This window comes from Dufourea novaeangliae, unplaced genomic scaffold (assembly GCF_001272555.1).
Source record: "Dufourea novaeangliae isolate 0120121106 unplaced genomic scaffold, ASM127255v1 scaffold124, whole genome shotgun sequence".
NCBI lineage: Eukaryota > Metazoa > Arthropoda > Insecta > Hymenoptera > Halictidae > Dufourea > Dufourea novaeangliae.
The window spans coordinates 729,890-756,214 of NW_015374010.1; the positions used below are offsets into that span (position 1 = coordinate 729,890).

The 26,325-nt window shown below is 38.3% G+C and overlaps 2 protein-coding genes across 2 annotated transcripts in view; both read left to right on the forward strand.

Moving 5' to 3' along the window:
• The first annotated feature begins 114 nt into the window (after positions 1-114).
• On the forward strand, positions 115-11,653 carry LOC107188378 (stromal interaction molecule homolog). Its single transcript, XM_015576658.1, has 11 exons — positions 115-736; positions 2,959-3,098; positions 3,173-3,292; positions 3,374-3,486; positions 3,564-3,679; positions 3,753-3,922; positions 4,001-4,144; positions 4,222-4,389; positions 4,468-4,732; positions 5,088-5,162; positions 10,935-11,653. The coding sequence occupies exons 1-11, from the start codon at positions 529-531 to the stop codon at positions 11,456-11,458; spliced, it is 2,043 nt and encodes a 680-aa protein (XP_015432144.1). The 5' UTR covers positions 115-528; the 3' UTR covers positions 11,459-11,653.
• Positions 11,654-20,241: 8,588 nt separating this feature from the next.
• LOC107188363 (lutropin-choriogonadotropic hormone receptor) overlaps positions 20,242-26,325 on the forward strand; it is a 29,421-nt gene continuing 23,337 nt past the window's right edge. Inside the window, exon 1 of the mRNA XM_015576639.1 lies at positions 20,242-20,482. Within this exon, the coding sequence (XP_015432125.1) occupies positions 20,265-20,482 (218 nt within the window). The 5' untranslated portion in view covers positions 20,242-20,264. The remainder of the gene's footprint in view (positions 20,483-26,325) is intronic.

Below are 26,325 nucleotides of genomic sequence, written 5' to 3' on the forward strand. Positions count from 1 at the left end.
AATGTCGACGTGACAAGTGCAACGCTCGGCCAATAGGAGGATGGATAGGCCGTTGCGCCCGACCAATTGTGAATGTTCACTGGTTTGCACGCGGAAAGTCGCACCAATGTTGTTTCCAATCTAAATTAATTATTTTCCGGAACTTTGTTCGTGGGCAGTGGCCTTGATAGGAAAAACCCGATTCGGACCGAGCAGTGTACTTAATTAATAAATCGACTGATCCGTTCGTGAAAAACCGATCTCCCGGCCGTTGACCGACGTGTCAACGTTGACGGAGCCAGTGACGACCGTTTGCGACATAGTTATGGGGCCGCTGTGACACGGTGGTTCGGTCGCAGCGTGTTATGCACTCGTCAATTCGTATTTCCACCCCGGTCCTGTTCACTGTAACCTTGAGTGTATTCACTATTGCGGGTCTACGTCAAAGGTGACAACGGGCCAAGAGTATTCAGCTTCATTCGGCTGGCAAGCAACTGCGCGGACGGGGGGGCGCGAGGTGTCGGTGTCAAGGTGTAACCTAACCTTAAAATGCGAGCATCCGTGATCACCGATGTGATTGTACTGTTCGGGCTGCACTTGTTGTGTTGGTGTTGCATCGCGGTTCAGGCCAGCGGCGGAGCTCTAGACGCGAGCCCGAACTTCCAATCCGGATCCTCCGGAAGCTCACATTCCAAAATCACAGCATTCTCCACCACCCTCACCGATGGACTGGCCCAGGCCGTGGCCCAAGAAGCTGGTAAACTTCCTTCTAATCTCTTCCTGGTGTTCTTGATGCCCATCGTGCCAACGTCACTTGCTTCGCATACCTTCTGTCATCTCTTCACCAGTTGTCCAATGCAATCATCTTGTCATTAACTTCCTTGCTTTGCATTCATGTTTGTGTATACTCAGTGGAAAGGATGTGGTTTGGTTGTATAGTAGACCCTTGGTAACACCAAATTGATACAAGAAGTTTAGAGATAATCCCTACTACTACGTTTATTCACTTTTTAACGCACTATCGAGCGGTCGACTAAAATTAATTGTGAACATTTTCGTAAACGGCCGATCGTCTAAAAATAGATGTTCCGGAATTATGGACGGTCTGTTTGTAGCGAAGTTTTCGCAAACACTGACGCGACATAAACTTTCTAAACTTTATTAAAAGTATTTAACATTATATATAATTAGAAATATGTAATCATAGTTTTGTAATATTTTTCCCAAAAACGAATAGTGATGACACCGGCCGTAGGCAGCTGTGTGTGCCGAAAATCGCCGGCTGTAGACAGCAGTTTCTGCAGACAGTCATCGCCCGATAGTGTGTAACACACGCTGGACTTTATTGTGATATGCTTTAGTTGCCCTGTAATTTGATATTTGGATTTGCTGTAGTTAAAATGATTCCAATTGGCTAAAACTCTTAAACTCGAGTATAACAGAAAAACTAGAAGCTTTAATTAAGATGTACAATGATCGAGTTTCTTTCTGTCTCAGAGTAGTCATTGATATCAGTTTCAAGCAGAAAATGCATTGAATTAAAAGAGTCTATATAGTACTATCCCAAGCAAGGTCTGGGATTCCTCAGACCTTGTATTTTTCGAACATGAGCATTTGAACTTGCAATCAAGTTTATAATCACGCTATATCTTTTCTACTGAAAATAATTATATTTTATAGTAGTGTTAATGCTGAGTTTCAAATAGAAGTACAGTAATGCCTCCTTAATTTCTCCGCCAAATTGGACCCTTTATAGTTTTTGCTTTCTCCCCACTACTGAGGAGTCCCTCTTGGAACCAGTCAAGTAAATAATGTAACAAACCAGAAGCTCCTTTTTCACGAGCCGACGACTAAAAGTTTGAAAGTCAAAAAACGATTAAAAGCTTGTATATCCGTGAAACAACACTGATATTGCCATAAAACATTTTTATTACTGGTTCTTTGTCAATGAACATTGTACGAAAATATTAGTGAGAATTTTCTGGTTAAAATGAGACCAAACACGATATAATTAACTTCAGTTTCATTCGTTGACCTTTTCTGTGATCGTCGTTGGCCGGCAAAATACAAAGACGAGCTGCTGAATGAATGAGGTGCGAAAATGTGATACTGTTCCTTTAAGAGTACCAAAAAACTGGTTTTAGAACCAGTTAAATACGATCCGTTGGCTTTGTAAACGTTCAGTGTTCCGTACACTTGGTTCGGCCGCAGAAAAGGATAACGAGCGAAAAAGAAAGATGGACTGAGCGTTGAGGCAACCAACAAAGATTTAAATGCCTGCAGTATCGGCGACACAACAATAATGCAACGATTAAACCTTTTGATCTTGGTTCTTTGTTAAAGAAAGTTTTATCAACATATTGGTGAGATTTTTCTGATTAAAATCAGACCAAACACGATGTAATTTGAATCATTTCTAATTTATCAGAAACAATAATGAAAGAATATAAATTACCTGTAACAGTTCCAAAGTGGACCCGATGTTGAAACCTTTAAAAGAGCTTTACTATGTACCTTTCCTACTGCAGATAATTCTATTTTATAGAGGTGATAATGCTGAGTTTCAGAAAGAAGTATTTGGGTACCATTGTTTTCCCTTATTTTTGTGTGAAGTTGTATACAACATTTGCTTTTAGCAAGAGTAGAAACCCAAGATGTTTCCTTTGTCTGTTTGAAGTAAGTTTTGTTCTAATTTAATGTTTTGTTCATTGGTGGTAAGTGGAAACAAATGTGTTTATGATAAAAAAGAAAAGTGATACAATTAAGGATCAGTCTCTTGTTCATTCGATAATAATACAATTTTTACTAATTAACATTCATATTAACAACGCGCGACCGCATTAATGCGATTGGGTGAAAAGCTTGTTGTGCAAATTTGACTAGAAGAAATGCAATCTCACTTGGAGGGCACCTGTGATAACAGATTCAATGTAATCATAAACACATACAATCAAACGTAGGCTATTTAATTTATTACAGGTTCCGATACTTGTAACGATGACCTAGCTTGTCTTACAATGGCTTCTCATGATCGACTAGGTTTAGAAGCTATCAAATCACTCCACAGTCAACTAGATGACGATGCCAATGGGAATGTGGACCTTTCAGAGTCAGATGATGTAAGTATAATTGTTGTTGTTTTATAATTTCTATCACATGCAAAACAATAAAAGAAATTATACGTTTTCTATAGTTTTTAAGGGAAGAATTACAATATGAAGCTGGATATGAAAGAAGACAGAGGGCTTTTCATCATAACGATGATATGCACATCAGTGTTAGAGAACTTTGGGAAGCCTGGTTAAGGTCAGAGGTAATGTCAACAACATGGTCTTTTTATTATCTCAGTTATCTAGTAGTTGAAAGTTACTTCAACAACTACTTTTTTTCTTAGGTCCACAATTGGACTATAGAGCAAACGTCTGAGTGGCTGTCTTCTAATGTAGAGCTTCCTCAATATGTTCCTACTTTTATACAACATCGTGTGACCGGTGCTACACTTCCAAGGTAAGCATTTTATGAAGTATGTAGTGTTTGTAGTCTCGTATTATAGAGAATTTAACGTAAACGTGTTTAATTCACAGGCTGGCTGTGAACAATATGCATTATGTAAGTAATGTTTTGGGGATCAAGGATCCCATACATAAACAAAAGATTGCCTTAAAAGCTATGGATGTAGTTCTCTTCGGACCACCAAAAGGTAAAGAGTTATTCAAGAATGTTCTTCCAATCAATGGCTCTTCTTTTGATAAAAATGATGTTCTGTGTTGTAGACACTGGTCACAGTATCAAAGACTTGATATTGATAACACTGTTATTTGGAGCACTTATTGGATGCTGGTATGCTTATCAACAGAAGAAGAACTCGCAGAAACACCTTCATAGAATGATGAAGGACATGGAAAGTTTACACAAAGCTGAATTGGCACTCGAAGACTTACAAGTATGTGTTATCTTTTTCCATCTGTTGTTCAGCACATTGATCGAGATAATTATTATCGTTATATATTATGATCTACAGAAAGAACTAGAGAGAGCGCGATTGGAACAAGAAAGTGCCACAACAGAAAAACAGAACTTGGAGAAACGCCTGCAAGATGAAAGTATGGGATTGCATGCATCGTATTCGGATCTTGAAGTGTCTCAGTTAAAAGCAGAAATTGAAGTAAATATTACGCAGTCCTTTATTATTAGAATTACAACAAATCACTTGAAAGATTTAATTAATTTTACCTTTTACAGATGTTAAAAGTTGAGTTACAACGCGCGGAGGGTGAACTTGAAGACAGATGTTGGTCTCCGCCACCAGGACTACAACACTGGTTACAATTAACTCACGAAATCGAAAACAAAGGGTATATAAAGAAGAAGATAGCAGCGGAAAAGCAATTGCAACAAGCACGGGAAGCAGTAAGATACATGATTTTAATTTTCATTTAAAGTTTTTATAACAGAAATACTTATTGTTATTGTTTTTCTGTTTGCCAGTGTGAAAAATTACGAAAAAAACGATCGAGCTTAGTAGGAGCCTTCGTTTCGACTCACGGAAAGTCGATTGACGAAGTTGATAAAAGTATTGTTGAAGCGAGGACCTCACTGAACGAAGTCACCGCGGAACTACAGGAACGCGTGCATCGTTGGAAGCAAATCGAACTCCTTTGCGGTTTTAATATAGTCAATAATAATGGTTTAACCTATTTAGAAACTGTTCTCTACAGAGGAACACCAAACGGCAGAGGTCTTGGACTAAGAGGTATTTAAGTATAAAATTATTAAAGACGAGACTTCGAAATTTTGACCAATATATTTAGAGGCTTTAACTTTTTACTTAAGACTGAATAGATAATATTGTAGTTTAACTGAATTTTTTCGCTAATATTAATTTATAAGAATGTAAAAAAAAAACTTTCATGTTTTCTTACTACTTTGGAATTTTATGCTAGCAATTTCTATGTGATTTTCAAGTACCTTGGTATCGTTTTTAAAGAAAGAACTTCGTTTCACAATACTAGTTTGATAGAATAAGGTTCCCATCAAGCTTTATTAGAGCACTTCGGCTCGGTCATGCGAAATTAATGTGAATAATTGTCTATAATTGATGCTTGTAGGTCGACTCAGTAGCCAAGATGACTTAGATGACGAAGCAAGCTCAGTGTACTCACCCTCCACGTGCGGTGGCGCAGGTAAGCCGGAAACGGACTTCCACGAGAATTTAGATTGATATAACAATGCTCAATTTGTATATACTATTGTAACTTTATATGACACTTATGCGCCCGTGTACCTTCCATTTTCTTTCACATGGATGATGCCTTCGTGAACGATAATTTACTAACTTGTTTGTCTTCCTGGTAGTAATTTGGGTTTCTTTTTGTGAAATTAATGTCCATTAATCGACTCCCGTACGATGTAGCCGCTCATACAAATTAGATGGTGATAGGTATTCTGAGACAGACTGAACGGGGAATGTTTTATGGTAATTATTTGAAATATTTCCAATCAGTTTACAACAAATTTGCATGGAGGTACGAAGTTTTCTGAAACTATTTTTCGACTCAAGTTTTGAGTGAAATATGAATTTGCATTATAAAAGAAAGTTCCCATGTTGCCTTACATTTCTATAACGCACAATGAATGAAAGTTGTTCTTCCATAAATGTGTATGCAGTTTTAATCGTTGACGTAAATTTCATGCCGTGTTTGTTACTCCTGTGAAGAACTTAAAAATATCTGTGGAAGGTGCTAATGATACTGGAGATGCAGATAGATTATGTCACACATTACAGTAAAACTTGTATTTTATTGTAACGTTTGTATGAGCATTCTAAGCAAAAGTTCTTACGACGACTACCAATAAAATGATTTATTTACGAATTAATTAAATTAAAAATCCTGTATAAACAAATGTATATAAAGTAAAATTTGAGTCCTTCAAGAAATCTTCTTAATAAGGTAATTTATTATATACTTTCAAATAATAATAATTGATATATGTTGATTATAGATTCTTCGAATGTATAGAAATATTTCCATGTTGTTGAGTTTAACAAAAATGTTATTGCAAAATTATATTGCAATTGTTGTTGTGTTTCAATTATTTTTTTAAGATTATAATTATTAATGGACTTGTATATTATGCTTCAACAGAATAATTCTGATTTTGCAAAGTCCTGCAAAATGGAGATATGTACATACTTATCTTTTCACGTTGTTTGAATTGTTTGCTCGAGAGTTACAATAATTATTGTGATACAAACATTTGTTTTGCTATGTTATCTGTTATTATTTGATTTTAGGAAAAGAAGAAGAAATCAAAAGATTAAAGAAGTAATATAATTCAAATTTCTTAATACATTATAAACGTTTACATACATTGTAAATTTTTCCTGAAGGTTTAATAGTAATCGTTTAGAGTCATGGAAAGTGTCAATTTAGCTATCATAAAATAACTGTTGCAATAACTTTCAATTTTTAGAGACCACAGACAATTAAAATAGTTATACATTAATATAGAAAATAAATTATATTTTGACTTATATATCAGAAAAGAGTACCATCACAGTAATGTGTGACATAAATTCAGTATTTGTGATCAGAAATATATGCTTTTAGAGAAATATTTACAAAGAATATTGGTGCGTGGATAAAACTTAATTAATACTTTGTACGGCATTATCTGTAGAATTAGAAGACTTGACAGTCTTTGAATCAAATTTATCGCGATGTGTGCAGGAAAAGGGAGGATTAAAGCTGGAATGTTCCCCTTTCCTAACTCTGAGATTTGTCGAGTCCTCCGAAGGATTCTGTTTACTTTGAAAACGGTGACAAATCTTTTAACTTATTGTTAATGTGTAAGTTTGTATATCACATACAATTTAACAAGTAGTAACATGATTACACTGACAAACTGTGTTGTTTTTTTGCAACCATGTACTTATATAAAGTGTAAGGAGTTAGACTAGTTACAGTTCAAAGGAAAACATGACATATTTTTATAATTCATATTTTTACAATGTATAGCATGAATGAGGAAGTTTTACAGTAACAGTGTGAGAAGGCATTGACACATGGAGATCAAGTGGTTTTGATAATGTGATATTTTTACAAAAGATGTTATTGTATTGGATATTGTATGCTAACTAGGAATGTTCTATACCTTTTCTTTGTGTTTCGAAATTTATTGTTAAATTAATAAAGATCTGAGCCGACACAAGCAAAGTATTTTAGCATCATAGAATCAAATTTTATTAATCTGTTCTATTATCAGCCTGACTAAGATTTAACTTACGTCGTGTACTAAGATTTCGATTTCCCGTGAATTTCATATTTCATATCTAGATTGTTGAATCTGGATTAGTATTAAAATAATTCGTTCCGTAAATTCCAGAACCGATGTGGATAAATCATAGGACTCATTTATATTTAGCTTTTTCGGTCCATAGAATTAGTACTAAAAAATCGATAAAGTGCCAAGATGACCTTTGAATTATAATTCTTGTTGCTCCCTACAAAAAAAAAGTTATTTTATATTTTCGATTTCTTTTTATAAGCAGAATCACTTTCTTATTTTTTGTACCATTCATTGCGGGGAATTATATACATCTAAGACTAAGAAATTTTAGACGAGGTGTTTCATAACATGTAGGTTATAAATTAAAAAAAAAGTTCGTATAAACATGTGTCCTATTTGACCTTGTTCTCGAGCTTTTGCCAATTTTGTACTCCAGTAACCCTTAATGACTAAGTAAGGTGGAACAACTAATTCTATTATATTGTTTGTTTAGGACGCTTGGTAATTCCTTTTTTTTTTTTTTTCGAAAATATATAATTATTGAAAGATTGAGAAACACTGTCTCAAGGTCTTGCATGACTTGCATTCGGGCCGAATATGATCATTTTGAGCACTTTCTACCAAAGTAATTGGTTTTAACTAAAAGACCTTAACTTAAATCTACTAAAGTATATTTTCAAACATATGAATTTTAAGAGGGCAGTAACATTCTGTTTTATAATTGTAAATACGTAGCTACATGACTACGAGTAAGAGGGTGAACTGGATTGTTGATATTTTCCGTCAAATCGAATGGTCAAGCCAAGCGTTCCTTTTCGTTCTCAGGAAGACTCGTGCTTCATTTCGCCAGACCAGCGAAAAACCGTTGCACAACGCGCTCTTTATTAATAGTTCGAATTAAAGCGAGCCGAGCATCGGAATTCGATCTTAATTGGAGGATGGTGGCCGCGCATCTGATTCTGGAGGTGTCATGTCTCATATAGACTGATTCGAACAGAAATCTGAATCGAATGGATTTCGAAGATAATTTTAAACGAAAGTATATCAACGTACAATTATTCGGCGGAGACTTTTGGTGTTTCCAAGGTCAATACTCTCCATTTGTATATTATCAGTTCATCTATGTGATTGTGTACTTTCATTTAAAATTATATTTCTACTCTAATTAAACTAAATTCTCTATTATTATATTTCTACAAATCCATTGTCAACATTAAGCGAATGTACACAAATTAACAATTTCTACTTCCTGATCTTACGAGATCTTCTACCCGCCTTTAATGGGTCATGCCAAGAAACGAATTCTATTTCTCGGAGGATACGCCGTTAAGGCGCGCGTCACGTTTAATATTAGGGTCAATTAAAATTAGCTTCGACTGTATTCGACCGCGATTTTTACTGAGCTGCAACATTCTCGAGCGTTGTTCAATCCTGTGTAGCAATCGGAACGAGTCTTCTGCCGTGGCTAGAGCATGCCAACGGCGATGAGTGACGCGTTGTTGATCAAGAGTTTGGGTACACCGGAAGTCAATCACGGAGTCGTTGAAACATGGTATAAAAAGGAAATCAAAGAAGAAATATCAAATGATTCCTTTAAATTTAAAATTTAATGTACGGTTATAAAATATACGTAGTTAAACTTTTTGCGTTCTGTCTGGTCAGCCATATTGGTTAATCTGATTAAGGGATTGGTCAGCCATATTGGCTAAGTCTCTTGTAATTTATAAAGATTATACGTACAATAACAACGAAACGAAAACCCGTAAATTGTGTACATCAGATTACTTTTTCTATAGTACATTTTCAACTTCGATGAAAGTAATTTTTATGAATTTTTATCATATTTATGCAGAGGTCTTGGAATTTCTTCTCCCGTTCGATGTTTGTACCCACACGTTTGAGTAACAGTGCTGTGTACACTCTGATGTTAAAACATGTTACCCCCTCCTCCCCTACCCTGATTCTGTACAATTTATAATTCGCAGTTAATAAATCAAGCAGCATGCGAGAAACGAAGAAACCATTGAGCCTTGTTTTGAATGACCTAAGCCGTGGATATAATGTCTCTTCTCTAGATCTAAGATCGATTAGAAGCGTGCAATTTTCGTCCCCTCCATGGAAATACCAATAAATTACACTGCCGTGACATCGAACATATTTCTTTTAACTTCACGTAGTCGACACTCTTGGAACTTTGTAATTTTCTATCATGTTATTGAATCTGAATTTGCAGAACTGATCTTTCTAATTGGATTCTTTGAATTAATAATTTGTGAATAATTTCCTTTAATTGTTTTAACAGAAATCATGAAGTATTTTCTTTAGATAAAATAATTGTACTATTTTTTTTAAACATCGGCAAAATAATAAACTGGTCGACGCAAAAGTGCAAACGGGACAGAGATTGTAAAATTTTTTGAGAATTCTGCGCTTCCCGCACGAAACAGAGGGTCGTGCCACGTTTTCCGGTAAAGTATGGAATCTATGCTTGCATGCTGACTCCTTGATCATTTTAGTTCTAGTAAAAACTGATCTTCAAATGAGCATGCAGCATCTTAATGATCAATCTTTATTTATTTATGAATGCACATATCTTTATAGACATCCATACTGATTAAGCATGTCGTTGAGGAGAGAGGAGAACCTAAAAACTTCTACTAACAATTAAAAATTTTAAAATAACACAAACTAAAATTGTAAATTTCTTTTTGCTCATTTATGGAAACATATACTATAAATGAAAATTGAAAATTAATGTTATTCAGTCCTCAAAATGACTGTTTCAATATCGGCGTATCCGCCATCTTGGTTTTATTCATTCGTGTATATATTTCTGGAAAACTATGCAATACAGAAATCTCTTAAAGGAACACTAAATTTAAACCAGACATGAACGTACCTCTTCAAGCGAATTAAACTTCAGTTGTCCTTCAGTTCCTGTTTTTAATACACGTTTCCATAAATGGACTGAAAAAAAAAATACAAAAATTGAAGTTTCTTTGATAAGCTGAAAATAACTAACAAAGATATATCGTAAACACGCGGAAACAGATATGAACATTCGTATCTCGTTCTTCCGCATCCGTCTCCCACGTAACTTCGCGCGCAACAAGAAATGCGCGTGATTATTATTGTTCAATTAAACCGATAAAAATGTATTATATAAAACGTATATTGACACAAAGATATATATTAATGTGAACAGTTACGTCTACTTCGACGGGAACACAATTATTCTCGAAACTTTATTGTCACCACTTGTATATAGGCATCAATCGATTAACATACAATAGCTCAAGGATACACTAGATCCACCTATCGTACTAACTTCACCTAGCAATTTTCTCCATGTCGACAACTCCACACTGCGAAAAAAAAGAAAGCATAAACTGCCTTTACATCCATTACAATGAATGTCAACAATCTAGCCATCTTTGTCAAGTATTCCTCTTCGTGTCACTATGATTTCGTAACTTTCTACAATCTCAAGTATATATTAAATAATGTTCAAATTTTTAACAACAGGCCTATTACAGTTGAATCTTTCAATTTATATTTCTGTACACAAGTAGCGTGGATACCCTTGATTCAGATACGCCTACAGTTGCACATTCCAGTAAAAAGAGTGTCCTTCCCATTGACGATATCTTTATCCTGCCCCACAGGTAACTTGGACAGCCTGATATGGAAGGAGTCATCGATGCCTCCGGACTCGTCCAGCAGCGAAACAGGCAAGGACACACCGCCCGAGAGTAATGTGGTGCACTTCACCATGGGCGAGGGTCCAGAGGACATTGCCAAGGCGTGCAGCAAAGAGAAGACAGGAATAGTACGCTCCTACAGTCAGGACACCAATATGCTCATGACCTTAGAGGACAAAGCTAACTCAGCATTCCTGTCGAAGATATCCTATTCGGAGAACTCGTTGGACTCGTCGATTCCAGAGAGGTCGGGACATCAGAAAGGTGGTCAGCAAACGTCAACAACGACCACATCGACGACAACGACCGGCGGCCATAAGAAAATGCTTAGAGAACTGCCGAGGGATCTGCCGACAGTGATGTCCGTGGACGACGAAACGTTGTCCACCGACTCGAACTCCACCACGGATAACGACGAGCTGAAACGGAGACGCCGGAAGTTTCCCCAGTTCCCGCCTTTCCGAAAGAACAAGGCCAAGGTCACGTGATGCCCGTCGCCATGCTAGTCATAACATTAATCGTGGCATCGTTTATTCCTTTTACTTAACGCTAACTCTTTACGATTAGTTGGTAAAGAAAAAAAAACCGCGATGTGCACTTAACAATTAATCTTCGAGAACCGGTTAATCAATGATTTAGCGATTAGAACACTGGCCGGATATGTACATACATGTACACAAAGGACGCGGATATATATATATATATATATATATATATATATATATATATACTTGATAGAGAGAAATATGTATACCTATGGCCGGGTGGAACATTCAGGATACGGTTGCTCCTGTGGATCAGGATGTGGTTGATCATTGGCGCATCGTGTGCTCGTTTCACAGATTGGGTGATATAGAGGTGGTTGGTGGGTGATAGAGAGGTGTTTGGGTAACGGGAAGATAAGGAGATCTTGGGTGAAGTCTCCTTGGGCCTGTATTACAAAAGCAGTTATGCCTTAATTTATTGATCGTTATGCTCGAAGGAGCTTCAATTGTATGTATTCGTCGTGAAATCTTGGGGGATCTGTGTTGAATGGTATGGTCCATTCAGAGAGTCTGTTATTCTTCCACGAACTTTAGAAATATTCTTTGTATCGTACAGGTTAAGAAGTTGCTTCGTGTGATCTGAATCTGAAAGGGTAACTTGTAACGATGAAGTCTGACCATGTGTATCTTCTTGTAATATATCGTCATCCATGCCGGGCGTTTGCGAGCTGTGTATTAACGTATTATACAAGGTGAAAGGGAGTCTATATTCATAAAAGATTGTACATTATCAAGCTAAGAGAATAATCATGTTGCTGTCACGAGGGTGCGCCAGTATCGGGCAAATCGAACGAGATAGTAATTGTATCGTGATAAAAATGAATGTTAGTGAGATAGACCGGGTTGAAATGAACCCCAGGACCAATACGAAACGAGCTAGACTTCTATCAGTGAACATGTTCCACTCGGCTACTGTCGCGTAGGATGTTTTTTGGTGCCCCGGTGTGCTCCCATTTTGCCAAATCTTCACTTTGATCCGCGAACCAACGAGTAACGGGTTCGCCGTGACACCATCAAAGCGACGTCCGACCTAGGTAGTTAGATTGTTAAGCTCCACGATGCCGAAATTATTCAGTTAAGGACAATATCTTGGCTCAGGGATGGGCGACCAATTCTACTCGAAGCTAAAACCAGCTCTCTGCCCCCCCCCCCCCAGTGTCTTTCTTGAGTTTACCCTGTCTGATTAGAGAATCAGCTTTTGAGTCTCTCAGTACCGTATGTAGTTACTAGAGCTGTGTCGTCCATTAGCAACATGTTTCTAATAACAATGTGAATTAATGAGAAACTTTATACCCAGAGCAACACCAGCAGATATCAGCAGGTGTTCAAATTTTAGTAGTTTTTTCCTTAAAATTCTCTCTAAACCGAAAGAATCTCAATTGGCTACACTTTTGTATCGATGACATTTTTTTCGGTATTCTAATGTCTTCCTGAAGTATCGAATCTAAATATCCTAAGTTTATCCTATTGGGTTTCCTTTTGAACCTGTATCGAGGTAGTCTCTCTAAAAATCCGAAGCTGAGTAGCTATTCGTGAACTCCCGAAGACGCACCATTCGTATTTTTCCATGACAGTACTCGGCCTATGTGATCAGCGATGGAGCTGTTCATTCGCTGACATTAATTCCACTCAAGGCACTGTCGTTCTTCCTATTTTTGATTCACGGATGTGTCCCACTTAAATAGGGTCGCTCATCCCTGCGTCGAACCATCCGGAGGCAAAGTTTCGCCTGCAAAAACGAAATTCTAACACATCCAAGGCTTCCCGTTTATTTTTTTTTTTTCACGATACTAGTAGTTAGCACGAATTTCTTCCTCTACCGTGTATTTTCCTATCGACGGTCTCCAGGCTTCCAAAGTAGTACAGGCTGAGCACAAATTCGAGAGTTCTTCCATAGAGGTCCTTCCGTAGCTCCATTTTTCATTTCCGGCTGTTATCTTGCACGATTCAAGACTCCTGTTCTTTCTTTTTTTTTATCTAAAAAATTTATTCTCTCGGCTTCAACGAATACGGTCACTTCAGTTCGTTCCGATCGAATCGAACACTGTTTTTAAGGTGGCGACCGAAAGTCAGTCGAGTCCTCGCGGTCGCGTGTATGAAAACGAATTCACCTGGGGGATCTTTTCTACGTTCCTAAGAAGCTAAGAATGCGTACTTCGTACGATCACGTGTTCTAATGTAACCGATAAAGCGTATACGATAAGGACAACCGTCGAAAGAACGTATTGGGTAATCCCATAAAAACATCTTACCTCCTCTTTATTGTGAAATTGGCGTCAGATTTACGTGTATTTGTATATTGGATTATACAGACCCATTCAGCAGAATCTTTAATAAGAACCGTAAATGCTCGCTATAAAAAACTTCTTAAAGTTGTCATTTTTGTAACAAAAATTATACATTAATGTGACTCAGTATGCGATTGACACACAGTTGATTAAAATTTGCTTAAACGTTATCTATGGGATTACCCAATAAATATGAAATAACTAGTTCCACACTGAACCAAGATTCTAATCCGCTGAGGTTCAACATTGTCGACGCTGATGGAATTGTAAATAGGGTATTGGAGAAAGCAATAACTAATTAAGATTCTCTTTTGTAAATGATTTTATATTAAGAAATTTATAAGTATTATTAGATATATAAATATACAATATTAATTAACGAGCTGAAATCTCGAGATGGGGCCTCAGAGGATTACAGTCGCAATGAAAACATGACGAAAAAAAAAAACGATTTGTGCTGGTCCCGTACCGCGGATAGCTTCAAAATTGCGTTCGCGGCACTTCGATTGAAATAATGAAAAAAAGGCATTTTACGATCGCGTTCCCATTTTTTTTTTTTTTAAACTTGAGCGTCGTTTAACTTTGATCTATTTTTTTTAACGTCTCGACCGTGTTATCGCGACACCTTGTTGTACTTCACATTTAGAGTTTACAGAATTAGAATTAACTTATTGCTTCCCCCGTTTATGTATCATTATGTGATTCCCTTGTTCCTCGTCGGTATGTAGATCGGCGATTGAACGTTGATACAGGATGGAGTGGTTTCTTCCTTTCGTATCCTAATTTTTTTTTGTTTCTTTTTATGTATATATATATATAGAAAGAAGATGTACACGTAATATTGTATGTATAGAAGCTTAAGCGTGGTGAGGCTGGAACTCTGAAACTTGTATCTATTTGTAAGGGATAGTGCGATAAGTATTTACGCGAGTTATACGTCGACGTTGTTACAGAACGTGTGTGCATGTCGTTTAGGCAATTTTGACAAGTCATCGCGTCGATTGACCATCCGTAGATCGGTGTCCACTTTAGAGAAGAAAGTTGGTAAGGAGTATCTGCACAGACTAGCAGTGAGAATCAGAATTCACATTCATCTCATCATCAGGGAATTAGGAACACAGCAATTAGATGGTTTAATGATATAACGGTGATGGTTTCTACGTTTAATAACCTTGAATTATTTAAAGTTGTTCTTACTGTAATATATGAAAAATGTTAGTTTCTGAATTCAAGAAGTGATAAATTTGTATGGGTTAATATACTGGATAAATCTCTGGTTTAGTATCGGGTCGGCCATATTGGTTAACCCCCTTGTACATTATCTGGTCAGCCATGTTGACTACACCTCGTGCGATTTACGAACATTGCACTTACAATACAACGAAAATAAAAATTAAAAAAAAGTATGTAAATCATACATTACGAACCAAATTTTTAACCTTAGTATTAAAAATTTTGATTTTATATCGTATATTTTAAAGTTTGAGGTTTCTACATTGTGTCTTTATTGTCGAAGCGTTTATCATAAATACGGAATAATAGTCTTTGATCAGCTTTCTTACCCAGACGGGAGATTGGATCCACGGATGGTCGAAATGAGAGCTTATAATCGATTTAGTTTCATTTGGTTCCTAACACACGCACGAGCCGCCCCTCAGGGAACCAAAACCGACAACTTCCGCTTGATCTTCACTTGTGCTACCCGATGTAACCCCATTTACGATGTATTATGTTGCCGTGTATTACGATTTTACTTGGCTAAGATTAGTGAATTTGGTTGACCATTTGCGATTACCGTATCCCAACGCCATCGTTCGAAGCGTTTCTCACGCGATGACGCGCATTCCTTTCTTCTTTCTTTCTTTTCTTTGCCGGCTTCTTATTGTCCGGGTTGACACTTAGCTCGCTAACCCCTTTCCAACCGGCTCACTGACACATTTCTATCTCAGGGCTGATCGAACGAACCGCGGGATTGATTCGATCTAGGCAACGATTAAAGATAATGGGGGTGGATGACGACATTGAAAGCTGTGGTTGAATAGAGTACGGACAGAGGTCGATTGAGTATTATAGTATTTCAAAATATGAGCCATCAACTGAGTTTACCTGGAACAATCTTATTCCACTTACAAGTTAAGGACGTAGTAGCAAAACAGAGAACTGAAGGATTCTCGTGCTTGACGCAAATAGCAATCGATGACGTCATGGTTTTCCCTGTTTCGAACTGTATATAGTGAAGGTCAATTACTGGTACCAGACACTTATTGTATTATTTCAAGAAAGCATTAAAGTAAACAAAAATCTTCGGTTTCATAGGCCCTCTGAAACTCAACTGTACCTTGCGACAGTCACGGATCAATTCACTCGAACGACCTCTGTCAAGACTCAAGAAGCACACGAGCACATCTCGTCATCGCCGTGAGTTTTAAACTCGATATATCGTAATATATACACCGAGAAAGTTCGTTACGCGAATCAATAGAGATTCGATAATTATAGAAAAAAAGAATGATGTAAGAACATGTATCGTATAAGAGAGCGATAGACAGACGGATTCGTAGTTTCATGGACCAAGTTTGATTAAGACTCGAGAATTCAAGGAGAACGACAGTTGAAAGGATCGTAACGATTCTCTAGGCTCAATTAATAGGTAGTTATACGGAAACAAATTGTAATTAAGGGTTTACAGGAGTTACACTGCGACGGGCTTCCGAATTGATCGTTCATTCTGTTGCGAACGACACGTAACCAATATTACGTCGCGTCTCACCGTGGATCGAAAACATTATCGTAGCTGTAACGATCACACAAGGAATTATGAGCTTCGGTCTGTTAAAAGTTCAAGTGTTCGAAGTATTCTATAAGACAGTGCGTTCACTGCGATCTAATTAATCAAAAATTTAGGAAGATGGCGTTATAACTACATAGCTCTTTGATGGGGGAATGAATTTACGAAGTATTTTAATCTCGCGACCAAATCAAAAGTTGGATTTTAATGGGTGTCTCGTTAGCGACCTGGGGTCGAAGTGCAAAATAAAATTCAGGGAAAATTTTACCGATCTCTCTTTCTGTATCTTGATCGTAATTCCCTGTACACTTAGTGGAACAAATATGCCATTTCTGAGCTACTGAAAAATGAGAATTACGTTTTTTTTCTTACTTCTAATTATTAAATTTCGCATATTCTATTGTTTTTCACGAAGTCGCTATATTTCTGCTATCAGGTATAGTGTTTTCTCGATGTGATCTCCATTTGATATTGGCACCATGCATTCATTACCATTCACCATTTTTCGGTATTATTGCATTAAATTTTTTTGGAAATAAATACCATTGATTTGATTAAACGAAAAAAGCTTATATCGAGAAAATACTACAGCTTAACTGTCTCGATAAAAACGGTAAAATATGAGCAAGAACGTCACGAAAACCGTATACGCCGTCCTTGGACAAGAATAATAATCTTGTTCGTTGCAATATCAACAGTTTCTGCAGTTTTCGAATTTTATAACATATCGTTGACTCGTTCGAGGATTGTGTAATCGTACCGATCATCGGACCATTGTTCGAGAATAAAATGTGTCAGCTTCGTTTCCCGTGTCTTACTTAGTGCTCACCCCTTAAATACCAATTTTAATGCTTGTTTTCTGGAATCAAGGTAGATTTGACATTAGTCGTGACATTACTGCTTTTTAACCGCTTACTGATGTGACTGTGATGGCCATTTAACTGTGAACGTCGTGAATCAGTCTCCTTTGAATATAAAAAGGGTTTTTGGCACTATGTGTTGGAATATCGTGTTTAAGTAGGTGAAAATTAGATTGGAGTATTTTTTTGGTAGAAAATAGCATACAGTAGTATATTTTTATGAACCTAATATACATTTGTACATACAGAATGTTATAAAAATTGTGAAATATTTATGTGGTTATATGTATATACTCGTCCTATGCCAGTTATTTGAACTGTGCTGTCCTATACATGTAGTTAATTATAGTGGAAAAGATTCATGGTGCCATCTATGGTAAAATTGTCCAAACTCTTCACCAATTAATTCTATACTTCCCTCGCTAGATGGTAAGACTTATCTTCAGGGGTTACATTTTTTAGAAATGTACATAATTGCTGCCGGACAAAATAACAAGCGGCAATTTCCTAGTTTAATATAGATTTATAAGACGTGAATAAATAATTTGTTAGTTTTGACAGAGCATGTTTTTAATGAATTTTTTATTTTTTTAACGAGATACTGAATTGATTTACGGCGCCATCTTGCGTTATTTATATGGTACTAATGTCTAGTAGCTTGAACGATTTATCGTAGATGACGCCACTGATGTACTCGATCATATTCATATGTACATATATATAGTTATATACAACGTACAAAAAATTAAGTATTACTTGTAAACATCAGCAATATCAATTTTCAATTACAAAATCGATTCAGAGGAATGTTTCTATTGTATCATTGAGTTTCTTAAGAAAGGAGAACTCTTATTTTGGTTAGCGACTGCGTAGGGTTGTAGAAGTGGGGTGAACAATTATTTCGACTGTTAGACCATATGAAAATAAATGTTTATCGTGTAAATTCGGGAGATTTTTTGAATCACTCGTATGGAATGAGATTTATTTGAGATTAAATTGAATCTTTATTTGATTTAGGTATATCAGATATCATTTACGACTCGATCCAGGGGTTTATCTATTTGTTATTTCGTATAGTATGATATATGTACTATAATTTAACAGTACATATATTATCTTATCTGTTGATAAGCATCTCCCTTACTTTATTTCAGCAGGTACACGATAAGTCCGTCACCCTTCGATGAAGTACTCAAATGCCTTCAGTATTAGAATACTACAAATAAATCAAATTTAATATTTTGCATACAGAATATATGTCTTTTAAAAATTTCACCTGATGAGATGTCGTATAAATGTTGTGTTTAACAGCATATTCAAAGGATAACTTGTTATTTACATTTATAGAACAATTGATATAGCAGTGGTGTTGTAAATAAACTATATGTCTCTTTCAATAAATTGTAACGTGATTCCATTAAATTGACACTAGGGCAGTACTTCATACTAATTTGTCGATTGCAATAACAATATTAATTTGTTAAAAACATCTAAATTATATGAAAAATAGATAAAAACAAAAAAAACTCCGAAGTCATCTCGAAAGTTCGTTTAATGTCATTGTTTTTGCACAATATTATTTGCTTTTTTATCACCCCATTTTTTAGTCAAGGTTGCATCATTCCCCGATTTGTGGTCGAAGTTACTCATTTACACGGGAGAAAATCTTTTCAACAAATATACAAAACCTAAAACAAAATGGCACCGTAAGGAGGTCGTCCAAATTTTATGAAAAATTCTTGTCGATACCACGATCGAGATCTTCGAAAGCAAACAGTTAATAAAAATTATTACACTTCTTTCCCGTGTTCAAAGTTATATCGAATTCAAAGTAAAACAAGTCATTGAACTCATCTCGATAGCTATACTACCACGAGACAAAAAAACAGATGCTACTATATAAAACAAACGTTATGACCTTGACAGGACCTTTGTTTACTCTCATTACAATCAAAGAAGGAAAAGTGTGTAGGTGTATTCAGCACAAATAGCCTTGTAAAAGTATGTGCAACACTCACACGTTATTCAGTCCCAATAACAGAATTCATTGACAGGCATTGAACACGAACCCACGCAGGTATCCTAAACGACGGTCACGAGAGTATAAACACAAGTATCGGTCAACACACGTCATTGCAAAGCAACACCTGGGCCGGCCAGCCGCCGGTTTCTCCGTTCATTGGTCGGACAGAGACCGGCCGCCATCGCGAAGACACTTGAAATCATGTGACAAATGAGATAAAAAAGCAACACAAGATTGATGATTCGATCTCTATATACGGCAGGATGCGTCCCCCTCGCGGTGTGCCGATCACAGGGCCGCGAGTCTATTACCGACGGCGCATCGGTACACGGAGAAAGTCGATTGGCTCGGGGCTGCGATAGCAAACGGTGGGGGGAGGAGGGGGGGCGGGCGAGAGGGAAAATCAGTGCAGTTACGCACGTAGAGCCGGGTTGTCAGTCGGTAAACGTAAGCCGTGGCGTGCGGTTTGGTCGGTCGAAGGTTAGTTTCGAAGGGTGAGGTGTGCGCGCGCGTTTCTTTGATTCGCCGCGAGCTTTGCAAGCTCTCGAGACACACCACCGTGGTTTCTCCAACCCGTGTAAGTTTCTGTGCGTGTGTGTGTGTGTGCGCGTCTTTGGAGAGAAAACGAATCGTGTGTTGTGCCGTGGGACGTTTCGTTCGGCCCGTCGAGGAGGCCACGAATGTCTTGATCCTGCCACTGATATATAATGCGGTGAAGTGAATAAACCTTACCTGTCCTGGGCGCGGCGACTCCGGCGGAAGGCGAGAAGCTAAGATCAAGCTGGCCGGCATGTGCACACAGTACACCGCTGCCACTGTCGTCCTCGCGATGTTTCTATGCCGGATTTGCTCTGCCGATGAGCAGCAGCCCGGATCCTTGCACGGACCGGACGCCTGCAACGTCACCGCCGACGGACGGGAGGTTATCTGCCGCGGCGCGGGCTTTCTATCCATCCTGGACCCGCTCGATCTCGCTGTTCTTACCACCGCTGTGAATCTCACCAAACTGTAAGTACCGTGACAGTTTTGCAGTACGTTAGTCGGATGAGAGATTAATCATTTGACAGTGGAATAGAACGAAGTAGGTTGAAATGATGCGTTAGTTTGTTATGTTTTTTATGTGTACTTTTGTATGCGAGGTGAAACTGAAAGAAACATGTTTTACTTGTAAGAAAACATGTTTCTTTCTGGGTGCCTTTTTGTTGATTTGTGTCAATCACTGTGGGAGATTATTAGAGTGTCAGTGTTTGAATGTGCAACTTCGGCTGAGTAGAATTATACGTTCAGTTATGAATGAATAGTCACGTAGCTGGAAGCTGTCAACTGAAAATTGCCGTACTTTGTGAACTGTGAATCGGTTAAGATAGTAGTATGACAGCTTAAACTGTGACATTGACTTAAGTCTTGAATCACGTAGTAATATATTTAAACCAATTATATCTGGCGGAGTAATACATATGTTGATTTGATTTTTTGGATCACGTAGTAGTTGCGTTAACTCCAATTATGCATCACCTGTTAGAACTTTAATTTCGGTTATAGATCACGTATCAGTACGTGAAAGAATGTGTGGTTAAAGATCACGTGGATACTGTTCTAACGAGTAATTTAGAAAGTATTTCGGATGTATTGAAAATTAATGACGAACGGCCGTGCGCGTCCTTTTTCTTCTATCTCTCCGTCTCTGTCGTAAGTTTTCAAACGGATTAGTCATATGAAGGTCCTTCGAAGTTCAGTTGTGACGTATTTAAAAGGCTCGAATATGTCTTCGAGGTCTTCAGGCCTGACCGTCGCAAAATTTCTTTAGTAATAGAATGTTAAGGAACTGCTGCTGCAATTTAATTTTATTTTTACAAGTCTTTATCTAGATTAATATTATACACAATCACTTTATGGTTACATTATACATAAAAAATGTTGTATAACAAGAAGTAAGGAATTAAGAATAATACGCACAGGATTAGAAGTAAAGACAGTATTTAAAGGTGTAGGATATCAAATAATTGAAGTGGCGTAATCACTAACGAGCATGGATAATGATAGCTAACAGTGGTCATTTGTCATCAACACTGATCAGATGTGACAAGATACAACTATTAGTGGTCAATAGGTGCCCGTAGTCCAAGAACTAACCCCTGATGACACTTCATTGATGGTCGATTCAGCGTGACCGTCTCTGGTCACTGAACTAAAGCTAACCAGTTACGGTCACTATGGTCAGTTACAAATGACCATCGGTGGTCGTTTTTAATCCTGCAAGAGTAATCAGTGATCATTATCTATAGTCAATAAACATGACCGCACTGGTGGCCAATACTAATCAATTAAGAGTGGCCACTGGTGTCCATTACTCATCAATTATGAATGTTAAATTTCTTTCTTTTATTTCTGCCCTTGCATGAAACCCTGAAGACCATAGTATACTACATGGTTGAACTCGTCTTAATGCCCGCTTTCATATGATGTAAAGAAATATGTAACATTCCATTTAAAAAAATTAAGGTTACCTTTGTTTCTAGAAAAATATTAAGAATACAAAAATTTTAGATACGCTACCATATTACCAGTAAAATATACTACACTACCTCCTCTTCGGTGTTTTTCTAATGTTTACCGTTTACGAAAAAAACGATGGTACAAATTATCGCGAACACCCTGTATATATTTTCGCTCAAAAGTGGTTTACGTACCATCGAAAAGAGTTTGCTGCGTGTACCGCGTCCGCGCGGAATCTTCCGTTCCGGTCTGGAGGCCGCCGCGCGATGCAAAAAAGCGAACGACACCGCGGACCGATGCAACTTTTTTCTGGCCTGGATTCCTTCCGAAAGTATTTCGCGGGACACTCGGGGACGTAATACTCGTCGCGCGTTCGAAAACATACCGCCACCCCCCTCCCCGTGTTGCACGTAAAACTCCTCGCGACCGCGTCGCTTTGTCGAACTTTCCTCTCTCACTATGCACACACCGTCGCGTCAAGTTATTTCCGTGTGTGTTCTCGCGTTTCTTCTATCCCGCCTCGCGTGGTCGTTTCCGAAACGTTCCAAATTTCCCCTGGTTCGTATGTACGCGACGGCGAAAGATAGAGTCGAGAGGGGAAGAGACAGAGAGAGAGAGAGAGAGAGAGAGAGAGAGAGAGAGAGAGAGAGAACGGGTAACACGAGCCCTGCGCGTCGTAGAAGATACACCGTTCACAAGCGGTCGACCATAAATTACAATTACAATAAAATTGTGCGTTACGACCGCCGGTCGAGGTGAGCTTCCATGCTAAAATTGAAAGGCGAGAATATAACTATATGGCGGGGGCTAATAAAACGACGATTTCACAAGGAGGCCTCGTACAGACTCTTCTCGATTATCGTCTGGCTTGTTCTACACGATTATTGTCCAGGCATTATCCCCACTATTGGGGAAGGTGTGGGACCTGTCAAGCTTATATTTTGTTGCTCCTTCGCTTTTGTTGCCGAGGCTCGGGCTTCGGGAAAAAAACGAATTTACGAGGGTCTGAAGTAGTTCTCCCTATATGATTATTGTCCTGGCGCGGTCCCGAGTTCGGGACGATAATCGAGAGGAGTCTGTACGTTACCGTTGCGGGGAAATCTTGATTACTTGAAGATTTACGCGAATCGCCTTTGGATCACCGACAGGGCACGGGGACCGTTGAGACCGGTGGTCGGGTCAGTTGTGACCCGATCACAAGATCTCGTAGATATTTACCCGTATCGTTTATGCCGGAAAGAATTGGCTGTGTTCGACGTCGGGTCACCGGTGACCCGGACGTTGTACCACGAGGGTCAGTGGTGCCTAGGTAAATGTTTGGACTGCCGAGATGAAAGATTTACGATGTAGTAAACGTGTGAGGCGAAAAGGGTAAAGATTATTCTGTTTTGAGAGATTACTGTTATTTTCGTATGTTGGATTTTCGTTCTTTTTCCCTCTTGTACTGGACCCCTCAATTAAATAAAGAAAACAAAATAATTCAAATATTTGTGGGTATTCGTCTGTTAAATAAATAGACATCCCGATACAAATCAATTCTTTCGTCTGATAGGCCGATTTCTCGGTCCATTTACCAATCTCGCTCTCTGGGAATCGCTGACGTCCGATAATTCTTCGCGATTTATTTCGTCTGTTCTAAGCGAGGGGGAGGGGAGAGGGGCACGAATTAATCCGAGCCAGCCCATCGATTAATCAGCCGATTCTCCAGCGTGGAAGATAGATCGCTTCCGCTTTTCAAACGCCACCTTTCTCCACTTGCCTCTTTCTTTCGTACGTCACTCGCTCGTTCTTCTGTGCACCCCTCGTGTATCGATCCCTGAGGGGGGTGGGGGGGTTGAAAAAGGCTTGAGATTCTTCGGGTTATTGTTCGTTCACGGGCGAAGGAGATATCGTTCGGAGCTAAGATCGTCGTGAAACGGGATGGATCCAGGCTTAGTGAAGCGGAATGCTTCTACATAAAAATTCCGTTGTTTTCTCGATCGGAGATGCCGTTCGATAAAATATCGACTGTCGTCTTCGGGCCGGGATGGATCAACCTGTAGGTATGTAGGTCGCGACGTCATCGTACTTGTACGGAGTGGACATTACGTACGACTACATAGGAACTTTTGCCTTTAAGATATTTCCCTCTTCGCGATTGCATTTCTGTAGAACCCGAATGATTCATCGTGCTGCGGGTACTTTACTTGTCGAGAGATTTTTTATTCCTGCGACGCTTTATGATTTCTGGAATGACTTTTCTGGTCAAGGGTGACCGGACATAGTTATTGGTGGCTACTAAGCGATCTTCTGGATGATACAGTAAGTGTTCATCCGTGAGAAACAGCTGTGCTCGTTGTGGAGAAATTTTCGCACCAGTGGATATTAATTGTGATGAGTGGTCGTCGGTGGTATTGATGTATTATTCAAAAGTGTTCATTTGTGGTCGCAATTGCTAATTTAGGGTGACGACTGGTGGCCACGAAAAGCATGATAGAAGTAAAAATCATGAATATAAATAAATCGAAATTACATAAAATTTTATACACTAAATTATAATTTGTAAAGTGGATGAACAAATACGTGAGTCACGGTATAATTCGAGGCAGCAGAAAGGTTAGTAAACGATATTGACTGCATGTAATAACTGTAATTATACAAGTGTAAAAACGAATTCACGAAAGAAAATAGCGTGGTCTAACAGACATATAATGAAACAGTCTGAGATTGTGACAAGACCTGCGACACGAAATCTCCGTGAAGTTTCAGTTTTCACCGTCCGCGAAAGCGAGAGCTTATTTTCAGTCGGTCGAATTCGTTCGAATCGACGGGGAAAAATAAGCCGATAAAAATGAATTCAGATGGAGGGGACAAGGACTCAGGGATGGGCGCGTAACTTACAACGATCGGGGAAACCCAGAAACCTGGCGCGAGACGCTCGTAAGAGTGACACGTTAAATAGAGTGGAAGAGTTGACAGTATCTCCGAAAAATGATAAATGTATTCGCCTATTCACGGAAGATATATTCTGATAAGAATCTTCAGAGACTTCAACATCGGAGAATAATTGAATATTTCCTATGATTAATACTCTACTTATATGTATTAGGTTGTACCGTATGACATTGTCGATATTCAAATAGATTTAAATAGTTTATTGTGTTAGTCAGAAGTTATACCATTAATGTCCTTCCCTTTCGATTGTTGAATTCTTATTGTGATTGTTCAACTGTTCCACGTAAGTAGACAATGCGGTATCAAAGGAATAGTTTCGAATACTCTTCCAATATGACTTTAAATTAGGTCATGGTAAAGCTAGCTGAATTGAATTATGAAGTCTTACGTTACTCACGACACTCCCCAGATGTTTCACCAACAAAAGATCATTTTTTGCGTTATCGGGAGCTCCTTCCGAGGAACAAAACATTCCCTAATAACGTGAGTTGGTAGTTGCAGGGTTCAAAGAATTCATATTACACTCAAAATGGCAATTTTTATAAATACGAAATGAAAATTTTTCATGCAATGAATATTCACAGGCTCCCAGAAACATAAAACATGATCATATAATATAATAATAATTATATTTCGCGTAAGAGCGCAGCTAAAAATCGCGACCGTAACAAAGAGAGTTAATTCTAAAATGGTATTTCGGCCAATTTTCTCGGGATTTTACGAATTTCGATCGCGAGTAACCCCGTGGGAAACGCGTAAGTGGGCATTACATAAATTTCGCTTCGTAGTAGAAACGGTTCCTGGCAATCGTTCTGTGATCAACAGTTGCCCCATTTATTACATAAAGACAGTTATACATCAGCCCTTTCAACGACCGATATCTCACCGTGTGGCCGACGATTAATCTCTCGCAAGGAGAAAAATAAATCACGGTCGTTTTAAAAGCCGCCCGTTGCACCGTCGCGACATCGGGAAATATTTATAGAAAACCCGGTGGTTCCGTCGCTCTGACGCGCTGGAAAGTAGCATTACTACGACGCCGACACTTTCATTCATCCTTTCGTCGAACGATCGTAAAACTTTCTCGTTAATTAAGCCAATCCGAACCCACGATTCGTTCTAAACTAGTCTTTCATCGCTGGGTGTCGTGATAGGTTAAAGTCGGTCGTCCTTTTGGATCTTCTAGGGGCGTCGATTCGAACATCTTGCTTCCTGGGCTGACACAATTCGAGACCTTCCGTCTTGGGTTGGTTCTATTTCTGACTCTTCGCTATGGGATAGCCCAATTTGAATTTATTTCATCTTGGATTAGTTCGATTTAAGTGTTTTAGTCCTCAGTGATTCGTGTTCCTCGATCTTAAGTAACTTCGACTGGAATCTTTTCCTTCTTGGGCTGGTACAGTTTGAGCCTTTCCGTCCTG